This window comes from Notothenia rossii, assembly GCF_949606895.1.
Source record: "Notothenia rossii genome assembly, chromosome: 8".
NCBI lineage: Eukaryota > Metazoa > Chordata > Actinopteri > Perciformes > Nototheniidae > Notothenia > Notothenia rossii.
Window position 1 is genome coordinate 6336891 of NC_136906.1, and position 15867 is coordinate 6352757.

The 15867-nt window shown below is 39.7% G+C and overlaps 1 protein-coding gene across 3 annotated transcripts in view; it reads right to left on the bottom strand.

Annotated features, from left to right (window-relative positions):
• mei1 (meiotic double-stranded break formation protein 1) overlaps positions 1 to 15867 on the bottom strand; it is a 130357-nt gene that overhangs the window by 82122 nt on the left and 32368 nt on the right. For all 3 annotated transcript variants that reach the window (XM_079642566.1, XM_079642565.1, XM_079642567.1), the window contains 6 exons: positions 14664 to 14783; positions 13830 to 13929; positions 4475 to 4609; positions 3495 to 3609; positions 1417 to 1508; positions 172 to 319 (listed from right to left, as the gene is read on the bottom strand). In XM_079642566.1, the coding sequence (XP_079498692.1) occupies positions 172 to 319; positions 1417 to 1508; positions 3495 to 3609; positions 4475 to 4609; positions 13830 to 13929; positions 14664 to 14783 (710 nt within the window). The remainder of the gene's footprint in view (positions 1 to 171; positions 320 to 1416; positions 1509 to 3494; positions 3610 to 4474; positions 4610 to 13829; positions 13930 to 14663; positions 14784 to 15867) is intronic.

Sequence of the window (15867 nt, forward strand, 5' to 3'; positions counted from 1 at the left end):
GATAGACTCTATTGTCCGTGTGTGTGTGTGTGTGTGTGTGTGTGTGTGTGTGTGTGTGTGTGTGTGTGTGTGTGTGTGTGTGTGTGTGTGTGTGTGTGTGTGTGTGTGTGTGTGTGTGTGTGTGTGTGTGTGTGTGTGTGCGTGTGCGTGTGCGTGTGCGTGTGCTCTCACAATGATGGTGGGTATCCAGGCGGAGTCGCAGCAGTGCAGCAGACATCTGCAGAGAGACTCCAGTGAGTCCTGGGATTGGCTCTGTTTAGAGGGAGCTGTGAATGTGTTTTCCTTCAGGACGGGCTCTGATGCACACTCCTCAGCCAGCCTTCGAAAACACAAATAAACACAAACATAACCACTAACATACACAAAGAAATAACATGGAAAACACACAAGAAAAACTGGCAAACCTGCAGATTTAACTCAATGACTTCATCTACATTTCAACTGACACCTCCATGGCTCCTCTAAAATGCGATATTCTAATTGGGCATTTGAAAAAGAGAACACTTGATCCAATACACGACTAAAAACAAGTAGATGTTTTTGTTATTAAATTGAGAAAAGTAAATCGTAAAGGCAAAAGGTAAAACTTGTTAAGATTACATTTACTTTAAAGGTCACCTATCATGCTATTTTTAGGCAATAGCATAGGTCTCAGATATATAAAAATATATAAAAAACATGTCTATGAAGTGTTTTGCTCATAATATTCTAGCCATATCCCTCTATTTCACTTCCTGTTTCAAAAGTGCTGCTTTAGGGAAGCTTTAAAAAAAAAGAAAAAAAAGAATTGATAACAAATAAAAGAGGAGGGGTCTGAGCTCATGCGGGACCCGGCAGCTACTGTCTAAACTAAATTCTGCCGTGATGAAACGCCATATCATGGATTATCAAGGATTGTTTCTGAAACAGTATGGAGCTCAAAGGCTTTCTCTCTTGCCGGTTATACCACAAGGTGAGTTCCTTTTTACTTCCTGCTTCTTCACACACATGCTCTCCAGAACAGGTTAGCTCTGAGTGTTAGCCATGCTAATGTAAACACCGACCATATTACGTCCAAAACAGTCGGGCATTGTTTCTGATAGCAACTTTCTGATAGGGCCGTGGGTCCACATTTCAGATATTACGTCATATCGGACGCAAATCTGGATCAGCTCCGTTGTTCCCCCGTTTTTAGAGATGTGGGTACGGAGGAAAAGAGAGGGGGTTTTATTTTCTGACACTGCGTGAGTTCCCTGACACACCGGGGACACATCTTTATGTATAAAAGACATCAACAAGTGCATTTTGCATGATAGGTCCCCTTTAAAATTGATCATAAAACAATGGAAAACGAATTGCACTTGTGACTTTATTCCCTTTAACTATCAAAGTGATCCCATTAAGCTCCCTGAGTGTGTGACTGGACGATCTGCTGACCTGCAGGCAGCCTGAAAACAGAGCAGCGCCTGGAACAGAAATCCCTCGGCTCTTGAGGCCTGGCTGTCTTTGTGTGACCTCGTCAGATTCCTCTGGGAGACAACAGAGAAAGATGAGGAGAAATTAAATAAACATCATCTTATAAAAGCACTTAATCAATATCTTAAAATGTATTTAAAACATTTAAACAACTGGTGAGAAACCCCTGAAACCCTTCTTTGTTTTCTTCAGTGAAATGTTTACTCTAGGTCCCGTTAAGAGCTGCAGAAATGAGTCCTAAAACTTGGAAATTAGCTCGCATTTTAGCACTTCCACTTCCATCGCCAGTCAATTGTTTGTTAAAGGTGTTTTAGGTCAGAGGCCTGGAAAAAGGAATGTGGTTAACACACAGTACTCACATTTAGTTCTATAGATGATTAAAAACCTACGTGACTTCCAGGCGAAAATTACAGCCCGCCCACTTTTGGGGAAAGCAACGCTGTCATTTGAATGGCGGTCAATACAATTCTGAAGTTTTTGCCAATCTGATCAGAAATGTAAGAAAACTGTGGAATTTTGGATCTTCAAAGAGGCCGATTACAATGGCCAGTCAGGCAAACAATGAGATTAAATCATTGGAAATCCACGGTTTTCTTACATTTCTGATTGGATTGGCAAAAACTTCAGAATTTGAATTGACCGCCATTCAAATGACAGCTTGTTTTCACCCAAAAGTGGGCGGGGCCGTAATTTTCGACCAGAGGTGACGCATGTGTTACTCTTATCTATGACATAATCATGCTGAACATTAGCTGCCTTTAGCTTAGCGGTGGCGACTTGAAGTCATTTGACCTTGATGTAGTTCCTTTATAGCATAATTAGGGCTGTCAGCCGATTAAAATATTTAATCGCGATTAATCGCATGATTGTCCGTAGTTAATCGCGCTTAATCGCAAATTAATCGCACATTTTTGATCTGTTCTAAATGTTCCTTAGAGGAATAAGTTTTTAATACTCTTATCAACATATGAGTGGACAAATATGCTTTATGCAAATGTTTATTATCATTTGAACAATGACAAATATTCTCATGAATATTAAACACAACAACCTCTGAACATTACAAATATTCGCCTCAATTCAATCTGGAACCTCTTTTCGTACAATGTCCCGCTGTCTGGCCACCTGCATAAAGTCAAGTGCTCGGCGCAGTTGTGGGCGAAATGTCGCTCCTCTGTTTTCATTGAAACAGCTCCTTATATCCGTTAGCGCAGCTCGCTAGCACCAGATGCTAACAACAACAAAAATACACGTGAGGTCTGTCTCTCGCGCCACACATACACACACCCTCCCGGTCCTCCCGATGGCCAGTCGGTGCCTGCCTGCCGGTGAGCGTGGAACTGTGGTCTGCCACAAGCGGGCGGCAGACCACATCAGCTTGTAGATGGTATTTTAAACTCGATGCGCTCTGAAACTACGGGGCGGCCGAGGACAAAAAATACACATGCGTTAATTGCGTTAAAATAATTAGTGGCGTTAAAAAAAATGTGCGTTAACACGTTAACTTGACAGCCCTAAGCATAATGTTAACTTTTTACTTCCAAATTTTGCATTTGTGCTTTAAAAAAAAATCATAAAAGTGGTGTTAATATATTAAAAGGATCCTGCTGAACAATTCATAAATATCATAAATGTGTGCTTGTCACAAAGTTTATTTTCTTTAATAATCCAAAATACAATGGAAAAATCTGTCACTCTATTGAAACCTGGTACAAAGACATATACTTTTCTTCTATTTCTATAGTGACATGATGGCATGCCTGTCCCTGTAACACGTGTGATGCTCAAGTCTATAAAAAAAAAAGAAGACAGCATTGAAGGACAGCTAGAGGGAAAAAACGACATTTGTTCAATCATGGAAGAATGAAATCCCCCTGGATCCCACCTGTCAATCAAATAGGTAGCGTGTGACACTTTTATAGATAGAATCAAAGTCAGATATGTCTGTGTCTTTTTTGAACGCACTCTGGAGAATCAACGAAAGATCAAGTCTCAGTCTTCTTTAGTGTTTTTAATCTTTGTGGATCAAACAAACTCACAGCGATTCCACGATGAGGATGAGAGGGTACTGGCAGCTCGGGGAATCTCTTAGTGATGGCTTCAATCAATCCTTCTATCTTCCCATAAAGCACCGGTCTGGACTGGTGGTTCAGTCTGGAGGATTCAGAGTGGCAGCACTTTCACAAAGGAAACACCTCACATTCAATTACACAGCGCTGTATGACTGTTTTAAGTAGGTGGAGGAGATGGTGTGTGTGTGTGTGTGTGTGTGTGTGTGTGTGTGTGTGTGTGTGTGTGTGTGTGTGTGTGTGTGTGTGTGTGTGTGTGTGTGTGTGTGTGTGTGTGTGTGTGTGTGTGTGTGTGTGTGTGTGTGTGTGTGTGTGTGTGTGTGTGTGTGTGTGTGTGTGTGTGTGTGTGCATGCGTGTGTCTAATGGTATGGATTTGCCAGTGGCTTTTTCAAGCGTCCTTGCCTACATCAATATTTCTGTGTGTAAGGCAAAGTGTCTCTGAGTTTGTGTTTACTATTTACCTTTGACATGGTGCTGGTGTTCACGCTTATATATGTGTATGTGTGTATTGTCTTGTGTGTGTTCATGGTTGACTCAGTAATTGACTGTGTGAGAAACTGGCTGGTTTATAGTCCAACTTTGATTGTTTCCATACCTGTCATTATTACAGAAATGCCTCCAAGGACTTTCTGAGAACAATCATAGCTTTTATATTCATGGCTTTGACACTTATTCTTACCTATAGTTTTATTTCTGTGGCAAATATCTTTTTTATTTTAGTATTTTATTTTAAACTTTATTTACAGGGTATAGTTACAGGCTGATAAACAATTTTTATTTTTGAAAATAATATTTTATCAATTTGATCCTGTTTTCCCTCAAGTTTTAAATGAAAAGTCTAATCATCTCAATCTTATATTAGTAAAATAAACACTGCACAATACAAAGTGTCCTTGACAATATGTATTTACATGCACGTATATGTAAAGCAGTGTGTTTTTGTGTGTACCTGAACAGTGCAGATGCGGCGCTGGCAGCGTGTGTGGCCACCTTCAGACAGGAGAAGGAGACTCCAGCTGACACCACCTCAGCAACCGCCGCAAATCCTGAAGCACCAGGGAACAGACGCTCGCTAGGGGGCTGCCTACACACACACACACAAACACATAAAGCACCACCCACAAAACAAGGTCAAGTGGAGTTGTTAACAGACAGAAATGTATTAAACTGTAGCCCAATAGAGTGCCACAGTGACGAGTCCTAAAACCAGGAAGTAAACTCCTTCCGGGTCCTTCGACAAAAACACAATGCAATTTCTCCTGGATATAAGGTTTGTGGTTGAGACACATTTAAGAGACAGATCAGTTTTGTTCAGCCGGAAAATCTCCACATGTCTACCCTACTTTTATAATTTTCTAATCATAAATCTAGTCGCCAGAAGCAAAATGCTAACGCTATGCTATAAACGAACTACAGCAGGGTCGCTGCTTCAACGTCACGCCAACTTAAGATCCATATTCAAAACTAAAGATTCTAAATGGTACAAGTTGAAGCGATTGTTTGGACAGTTTGCAGGAGGCAGGAACTTGCTTTCAAGCAGAACGGGGAAAAACAAACTTAGCGGGAGTGTTTACGTGTTCGGCGTAATGACGTACAACGGCCTCGACAACTTCTGTAGTCCTATTCAGCCACTTGGTAACAACCATCGTTTTTCAGACACGTAAACTCTTCAGAAATCACCAGTGGGGTCACTGCTGATGGATTTAATGTTGTAGAACAAAACGTGATCTGTCTTTTCAATGTGTCTCAACCACAGACCTTATTTCCAGCTATTTTCCTAAACTATGGAGAAATTGCATTGGTTTTTGGTCGCCGGGTTTTAGGACGCGTCACTGTGGCACTCTATAGTCCTAAGAACTGGGAATAAGTTGGCCTTTTAGCACTTCCAATTTCACAATTGTTTGTAATTGTTTTTGATAAGATGTCTGAAATAAGGTCTCTGTTAAGACAAGCTGAAGAGATTTAAACAAAGTTAATACCCTACTGGTGAATGTCTGAAGCTTTTATGTGTCATAACAATGGCTAAGAAGTGACTAGATTAGACTACTAAACGTTATTAAGCCAAACATTAGCCACCTATAGCTTAGCAGTGGTATCTTAAGGTCATGTGACCATGTTGTTTGTTTATAGCCAAACATTAGTCTTTTACTCTTCGAGATTGCATTAACGCGTCAACAATAGGAAAAGTGTTATTAATATGTGGAGATTATCCTGCTGACCAAAACCGGTAAGTATCTTAAATGTATGTTTGCCACAGATCTTATTTTCTGCATGTAATCCAAAATATAATGAAAGATTATATTGGCTTTTTGTCGAGGGAGCCCTTGTGGTGCTATCTTCTGGGTCTGCCTACACGAATACATCATCACTACACCACTCCTGTAAGCCTGACAAACAGATCCTAGAGTAGGCAGAATAAAGTGCATCTGTGATCAATTCTTCTGGAATAGCTGTTGTAAGCATATAAAAAATGTCAAAATGGTTAAAAATGGTACGGTAATATTTATTGACCCGAGATGAGTCAGTGAGAACTAGGCCAAATATGTTTTGCAAAGCGAGCGCCCTTTCATAAGTTCACCGATATTAGTTTTGACATGGATGTCAATAAAGGCCGTCAGGAACCCGGGGCCGCCTGTTCTCCGGGCCGCTCTATCCGTCATGCTCCCGCTTGCTTTGCCAATACCAGCAGTGAATGTTTGCTGAGTCGCAACAAACCCGCCCTCCCTCTGTCTCACTTGCATACACACACACACACACACACTCATTTTCTTTGACCTATTTGTGGTACAAGATCACCAGGAGCTGTGGACTGGCTAACTGTTGCCACAACACCAGTTACATGGAACATCCTAAATAACACATGCATGCATATAAAAAGGTGTATGCAAACACACATACACAAACACACACACACACACACACACACACGCGCACGCACACACACACACACACACACACACACACACACACACACACACACACACACACACACAACAGAGTGGTAGCTAGCTGCTTTTAATTGTTTTAATCTTATCTTTTTTATAATGTTAGTATATATGTGTATAATTGGTTTACCAGTTTATACAGACTTATTCTGTATAGGCCTATTTACACTATGAATTCCATAGTTATGATAATCTGTTTACATGCTGCTTTAACAAAAACAATTTCAAAAATTGGGATGAAAAAAAAACTAATATAATTTAACATTATATAATGTAATAAAATATAATATATTATAATAAAATATGATATAATAAAACATAATACAAAATAAACTATAATTCAATATAAAATAATATAAATAAATGCAAAATACAATTTTATATTATATGATATAATGTAATATAATTCACTGACACATATTCAGTGTTAATGGACACACTTGGTGAAACTCTCGCCCTCTCCCACCCACCCACCCCCACCCACCCACCCACCCACACCCACACACACACACACACACACACACACACACACACACACACACACACACACACACACACACACACACACACACACACACACACACACACACACACACACACACACACACACACACACACACACACACACACACACACACACACACACACACACACACACACACACACACACACACACACACACACACACACACACACACACACACACACACACACACACACACACACACACACACACACACACACACACACACACACACACACACACACACACACACACACACACACACACACACACACACACACACACACACACACACACACACACACACACACACACACACACACACACACACACACACACACACACACACACACACACACACACACACACACACACACACACACACACACACACACACACACACACACACACACACACACACACACACACACACACACACACACACACACACACACACACACACACACACACACACACACACACACACACACACACACACGGTTCCACTGAGCGTAAAGGACAGATTTCCCCTGCCATCTGAAATCGTTTATCCCCTGTATCTCCACCGTGTGACAGGAGGAACATTCCATTAAAATTATGTCAACCTTGCAGAAATATGACATGTGTTTTACTGGCTCGTCATATATTCTCATCGGCGAGCCAGTAGACAGTTAATTCAAATATAATTAAACTTCCTGAAGCACCATATTTAACAAGTTTTACAGGAGGTCGCTGCTCTGTGTCCAGGATGCAATGCAAGCTGCTCAGTTTGTCTAAAAACATAAACTCATTCAAACGTATATTATAAGCATGACTTTGTGTTGTTTTGATGACATTAAAACTTCACAACAACTACATTCATTGTATCTTCAGTTATAAAGTATACACTTCTCAAATGCCATAAAAGGAATGTCATAAATCCTAAATAATGTGTATTTTTATTAACAAATTAAAATAGGTTCCAGGCAATTCACATGCAGTCATTGAGTCAACAAACTCTTCACAACATTTCATGACAATTATATCAAATCAATAGCATATTTTCTTCTGAGTTCACTGGCCTATGAAGTTAATTGATGATACATAATTAAACTACAGATAAAGTGATTCCAATGTTGCTAAGCGGTTCCAATTTCTGAAAAATTCTGAACAGTCACTTCCAATTTTTGCAAGTATTTTCTAATAAGAATTTAAACTCACATTATTCTCAAAATTAAATGGGACTTCTCCTTCATGGAAAATGTAAATGTTGTTGTGTGTTCATAAAAAAACAATGACTATTAACAAATATTTTCACTAAATCTGCACCAAGTGACAGGACGGTGTCTCATTCTTACTTAGGAAATAAAGTCTAACTGAAAGTGAATAGCAGTACATCTCACTATATCTTCTGTTTTTACTTTCCCACAACGAGCAATATATTTTTATAACAACTCACATGATATTATAAATCCCAGTGACAGACATATTGTTTGTTGTGTGTCGACACGTCCCACAGCTGAATGGGGGGCTGTAGATTGCTGTTTGCTATATTGTTTATCAATTCCAGGAAATAACTCGATATTAAAAGTATTTTCTGTAACTACCAATGTAATGTAGAATGATAGCAAGGCTGGTTAGTGTATGTTTTGGTTTTGGATTTTCTTTTCACAAAAGGATATTCATATTTTAATATTGAAAAACCAAAATTGAAATACAAGGCGTTTTTCTTTATCATGGTCAAAAAGGGATTTACTCAACTTAAAAAACGGGATGATTTTCATTTTCTACTTCTCAAAACAAAAAATAAAATCACTAGAAAACAGAAAGAAAAGAAAATACAGTTTTTTCATATTCCGCTACAGGAAGTTACCTTACAAAATAAGAGCGTAGATGAGGACGGGATCCGTGCATCTACGGTCCATTTGTTTTTCTTTATTAAACACGTAAACGGAAGAGCGTCTGCGAGGTGTTTTTGCTTTTTACCTTACTAAATGGTAAAATGGTCAAATGGTCCTTGGAGCGAGGGGCGGGGCGAAACTCATGGAAGTGATTTCAAAACAAAAGCACTCGTTTGCTAAAATCACACTTTGAATCACTACAGTATCCTGCTGAAGGAACGGTGATTATTATAAACAAGGGGAATTTAGCGATCACAACGAAAACGGCCAAGACACATATTGAGCCCAGAAAACGGATGTTATTAAGGGCTGTAAATATAATAAGCCTCCGTCTAAAATGGACATCATTGTTAGGAGATTTAAGGGACATTCCACCAGAAACGTATATTATCTGTCCTGGGATTTTTACAGTGAATACAAATTATAATCCATAATATATCTTAAAACTGATGAGATAGTAGTGTTTTGTGAGTTGTTTGTACATAGGTCTGTGATTCACTATAGGGTTTCAGTTGTTTTTTTATTTATTTTAAAACACTTTTGAAAAATAGAAATTCTTAAAAATGGCCTGTCCCCAACCAAATTGGAGCGAGGGGTTTACAAATGTCTTATTAGCTAAAAACTTTTATTTTAATAAAAAACATAATAAATAACACATTTAACTTGTTATCTTTCACCACATTTCATTAAAAAGATTGAATAATGCTTACATTTGACCAACAAAAAAAATCTTGTTTAACAACAGTCCCCGTGTTTTTGGTCAGTCCTGTCACGCTTCATAAAATACTCCACAAATAGAATCAAATTATGTGGGAAACACTAATCCCGATAGTAATGAATAAATTAAATGCTTTGACAATAAATACATAAAAAACATTTCATCTGTGGAAGCCGTGGCGCTGTAAAAAGCACGACCAATCATCTGAGCCGGCCCGGCTAAAGTAACTGGATGGCCTACCTGCCTGTCAGCCTTCCATCTGTGCACAAACTTATCTCGTGCCCTCATTGGTCATGTGCGCGTTCCTGTGTGTTGGAGGAGGGGCTCTGTAAGGAAGGGGCACATTTTTTCCGGTTGTCTATTTTCAAATTCTAACGCACTCGAGCTGGTTTCTCCAAAATTACCTACCACACCTTTAAAGTATTTTTATTATTTGTATACATTTCATTAAAGAATTTGTGTGCCGTTCCTTTGTCATTGGTGTTACCTATAGGTTAACTGATAGGTTGCTAAGAATTCTTAAAAGGATTTAAAAAACATTTTAGATACAATCAGGGACATGTGATCAATGGGAAAAGGCTATTTGTATTAAAAAAATATATATTAGGAAACCATTACAAACCGTACTCACATTTGTCTGTGACAGGGCCTGACATCTTAAGGGTGAAACTCATTTAAAAATTGATTTTATTCAATAATAAAAACATGCTGAGATGGGACAATATGTGGTCCTAACAGTTTACATGTTCTCCATATGACCTGTTTTGGAAATTGAAAGAAAGAAATAATTTTTCTTCAGTATATTTAAATGTGGAAATATACGTTTTCTGGTAGAATGACTCTTAAACTATACCGCGATTCTGCACTGCGGTCAACTCAGCCTCCTCTCGAGTTTGTTTGTTCCTCTTCATTATATTTGACGAGTGATACAAATATTTTTTACCGCAAGTTCTTAAGGAAACTGACACTGTTGGACTCGGTACTAGTTTGACTTCTACCAGAAATAAAATGAAGTACTTTTACTGTGTACTTTGTGAGTAATCCTCTGTCACAGTCCCCTCCATAGTAGCCTACATACACATTTTTCTGCTATATTTGATGAATGATACAAATATAATGTTACCATTAGTTCTTAATGAAATTGACTTTGTATTAGTTAGCCTACTACTTACAATACATTGAAGTAGTTTTACTGTGTATCTTTTTTAGAAATACTCTCTCAAAGTCCCCTGCTGAGAACAAAATCAAGTCACTTCTGCTAAGTTTGATGAGGGAATTATTTTTTGTAGCCATTAGTTCTTCGTGAGATTGATCCTGTTGGACTCAGTACTAGTGAAACTACCCCCACAAGTACTATGAAGTACTTACTGTGTACTTTCCCAGTAATCCTCTGTCAAAGTCCCCTCCTGAGTACAAGAATGCATGTTTCTCTGCTATTTTGAATAAGCGTTAAAAAACCTTTCTTCCTGAGACTGATATTGTTGGACAGAGTATTTTAAGAGGATGGTAGACTTGATATCAGCAATACTTCCAGTCAGTACTCCGGCAGCATTTTTACCCCTTGGAAAGTCTTTAGATTCTGGATAGCTGGTCACAACTATCCTTCAGCACACTGACACACCCTGTCACTCTGGTTGGCCTCTTAAGATGCTGCTGTCTTTTAATAAATGATTATTTCTCTGCTCCTAGTTCATTCCTCTGTCATTGCATGTCAGTCAATAGAGCTTCGAAAAATGTGTCCAATTCAACAAAATGTTGGCTTTTTTGGCATGTACTGCTTGAAGCTGCACCTGCCTCTGAATGGGACGAGCGGTTCATCCACGCAGATGTCGCTGTCTGGGCTGAACAGCATCGGCAGGCGGTGCGTCCACAAATCCCAGACTTTGCGTAAGGCAGCCAGCTTGTCATAACGGCGTCGAGGTCGGGATAGCTTGTCGTCAAACCGCAACGTTCGGCTGATTTGGTGAAAGCTCTTGTGGGACATCGTGGCCCGGAAAATGCTCCGTCCCGATTTCTCACTCCAGAGGCTGAGGGTCGATTCATTTTTTGACCTGTAAACAACGGCCAAAATGAGCAGCCCCACGTAAGCGTGCAGTTCCTCTGTGTCCATATCTCGCCAGTCTGCAATTGACCGTCTCCCATGCAGGTTTGTCATGGCCACAATATGCTGCGGGATGTCATCCGTCAGCAGCAGTGCAAAGCTGGATGCCGGGTCACTGATTCGGGCGACAGCATAGTGTGTTGGTCCCGGGATCAAACTTGTGGCTGCTGGGACGCAGCGGAGCGTCTCAGTGTTTGTGGGAGACCAAAACACTTTTCCATTTTTTAAAGTCCATCCCGCAGCTGCTTCCTCCATCTCCCCTCCGCTCTCAGCTTCAGATGAGTGTGAGTTGGACTCTAGCTGGTCTGTTCCCACCTCTGAGGCGTCCTCCGTGGACTCTGAGGCCACTTCTGTGTCAGCCTGAGAGTCCACGGAGGAGGATGAGGAGCCATCCTCGCAATCAGAGTGCATGATAATCTCCAGAGCCTCCTGTGTGCCGAATGCCTAGCCATCTCCAAAATGACTACTCCTGCACTAATACTAATACTTCTAACCATGGCTGCACCTGCATAAACAACCTGAGCGAGAACCAAAACAAAGTCCAATTTTGTTTTGATTCTCGCAACTCATTGTTTTATTATTGAATTTGATTATTACGCAGTGTGGCCTTCTAAGAGAAAAGTATTTTGAAGTTGCACACACGCACACGCACACGCACACACACGTGCACACACACACACACACATCATTATCCAACATCAAAAGTGACACACACTTATCATTTCAGTAGCACCCTTGCAGAAAACAGTAAAAAGTGTGAAATGTTGCTGCATGCTTCAAAGGGTTAAAATTATTGCCATCTTGTAAACAAATGTAAAAATAAAAAATTGAAAGCTAGTAGTCCAAAATGAAAACTTAACAAAGGAATTCAAGAGTTTATGATAAGATAAATGTGGGGTCAAAAAAAGCATTTTCAATGGGTCATTTTCTGCCGCTAGGAACAAATGTGTCAGTTTGTGTGTAGCTTAGCCATTTTAGGCTAATTTGAGAAACTGAGACGACATTTAAAAATACAACTAAAAAAGAATATCCTCTGACAAGTTTGAGCTATATTCATTCAACACAGCCAAAATGGCATGGAAAACCTCAATGGCTGAAAATGTACCTAGGAACTCTTAAGGGTTAATAAAGAAAAACAAATGGACGGTAGATACACGGATCCCGTCCTCTTCTACGCTCTTATTTTGTAAGGTAACTTCCGGTAGCAGAATATAAAACAAACTGTATTTTTTTTGTTTCTGTTTAAGTGATTTTATTTTTTTGTTTTGAGAAGTAGAAAATGAAAATCATCCAGTTTTTTAAGTTTAGTAAATCTCCTTTTGACCATGATAAAGAAAAACGCCTTTTTCAATATTAAATTGAAAATTAAATGTCCAGTCGTTTTTTGTTTATGAATATCCTTGTGCAAAAAGAAAATCCAATGACCAATACATACACTGACCAAGGCTCAGCCATCTTTACTCCTGCAGTCAGAGCTGATGGGTACAGTAGGTAACAGAAGTGCATATAAAGCAGATTCAGTGTCGACAGAGAGTGTTAATGTTATTTAATGCGACACCATAGTCTGGTGCTTGCTCTCATCCGACATCATTAAAACCATAAGTGTAAATTTGACTGCGAAAAAAACGAGACGCGTTAAGACTGGTGCCTTTTCAATTAAAAGTGTCTTTTTGAATTGATTAATTTACTTTTACCTCTAGATAACCAGTACATAGATTTATCGAAGACATCTCACTGCATAAAGACACATGTTCATTTTCACTTCTTTTCAGTGCAAGGAGGTCTCAGCAGTAATACTGTATACTGAACACCTCAATAAATAAATAAATAAATAAACTCTCCACTGTGTTATGTGATTCATCTAAACTGACCTTTTACTATACCCATAAGAAAATAACATTTGCAAGTAATTGAAAAGGAACCTTTAGAACTAAATGTCAGCATGGAAAACCCTAGACCCCTAAAAAAAGGGAACCATTATTTCATTTCGCTGCAGCTGTGTACACCCTGTTGTGGATCAAAGTAGTCTGAAGTGCAGAGAAGCTGAAGTTTAGTGAAATGAGTTTTAGTCAGTGAGCAAAGAAGCTCAGTGCAGAAAGCTTTTCAAGGGAGCCAAATCATCACAGAGCGGTCTCACCTCTCCAGTATCTCAGTGAGGAGCAGCAGACCCTGTGCCGGCACCTCCAGGTCGGTCAGCAGCAGAGCCTCGTTCAGACTGCGCACCAGAGACTCAATGCCTAACACACAAACACACACTCATAAATGTAATACAAGGCATGCACACACACCAAAATCATCCATGTAAAACAAACGGTGACAGTGGTACATCTTATCTAATTTACTGCGACACCGCGTATGCTGTAAAAATCTCGTGTTTGCTTTTGACCTAAAGCAAGAAGCTAGTAGCACGAAGATTGTATCGGTAAATTAAGCTTACACTGCAAGTGTCTCTTGCATATGCAGAACAATACTGCAGGAAGTGCAGCAGGGTTCAAGCACTTTGTATATTTCATAATCCGATGGAAAAATCTTTAGCTTCCATTAGCTTTCCCTGCACCACTTGACATGTATTGCCGTTCATAAGGAATTTAAACTATTTGTTTTGCATTTATGTGATTACTAATAGGTTCTCTGGCTTTGAAATACATCTGAAGGTTGATCGCACTAATTGTATGTTGCTCTGGATTAAAAAGCATCTGCTAAACAAAAGGCAGTGTAACATAATGGATGCAAATGCCTACAAAATCTACAGTTTGAGGGTGGGGCTGTCAGTGTTTGAGAAATTAGAGCAGAGTTTTGTGTATATGCTGTCAAATGACCAGTCTTTCCATTAATTATCCAATTGCAATTATTTTTAGATGTTAACTGATGTGCCATGAATCCCAAAATTAAAGTTTTATAGTGAGTATCGCATTCATAATTAACACACACACACATAAAGAACAGGAGCTGATGTGTTAAGCTGCCTCACCGTAGACAGAGTGACACTGGGAGAAGAAGAGTGGGTTGTCTATCAGTAACAACAGACTGCTGTAGGCTGGCCACAGCAGCTCACCACTTCTGCTACTGGCCAGACGGTCGAACAGAAACTCTACAAGGGAAGAGACATTGTGTAGGAGGTTATAGAAATTAAGTGAAGCCAGAACAGGAAACAAACTGTAGAAAAAAAGTATAATGTTTCCTGCAATTTCAGCCTAAGATAAACAAAAAATAATGGTAATTTCCTTTATGTGAGCAACATCATTTTATGAAACTCTGGGGCACGAGAGACACACCAAACGGTGCTGAGGAGATGACTTTATGAGCAGAGGAGAAGACAAACAAGCAGAAGGCAAAATACAAGACAAAAAGGAACGTACTGTAAAGGAAGGCAGAGGAAATCATTTTCAGAAGACAAATCAGAGAAGGGAACAGCTTGTACAGCTCGTATATCCCAGCTATAGAGTGGTTTGGGGATGAGTCCAGAAACCCGGAAATTAGTTAGCCTTTTACAAGCCCCCAGGAAGTGCACCGGACTCTGAGGAAAATATTCGTTGTGTTCAAATGGCGGTACTGCAACTTCCGTATCAGTCCGTGATGTCCCTGGGCCCAGAAAGACTTGACTAACATTGGGAAAGAGACGTCTGTAAATCGTTGGATATTTGTCTTTTAACCAAATAAACTACCCGGTATCAACATTTGTATAGCCCTTATTAAAAACATTTGGTCCTCAAGTTGTAAAATGTGCTAATGACGTTATTCTGAGAGTTATTTTCCTCGGCATTAGGAACGCGCATCTGAGTGGGAGCTCGGGGGGCGGGGCTTAAGGGGCAACTTAACTGCACATGCTCTATGAGCGCACATACCATGGATGTATAATAAGAACTGGATACAGCGTGGGAGGCGGGGCTTCGTTCATTCCTATGAGAGTTGCTCATTGGCGCATGAAGACAAAATGGCCCAGAGATCGAAACGTCACGAAAGTATTCATATAATCCGTTTTTATTGTGCATCCATGGGTAAAGGTAAAACTCATGTAGTACTGAACAAGTCACATGAACATGCCGGGCGGCGCGGTCCCGTGGGTTAGATCCGCGTTCATAATGCCGAGGAAAATAACTCAGAATAACGTTATTAGCACATTTTACAACTTGAGGACCGAATGTTTTTAATAAGGCTATAGAAATTTTCATACT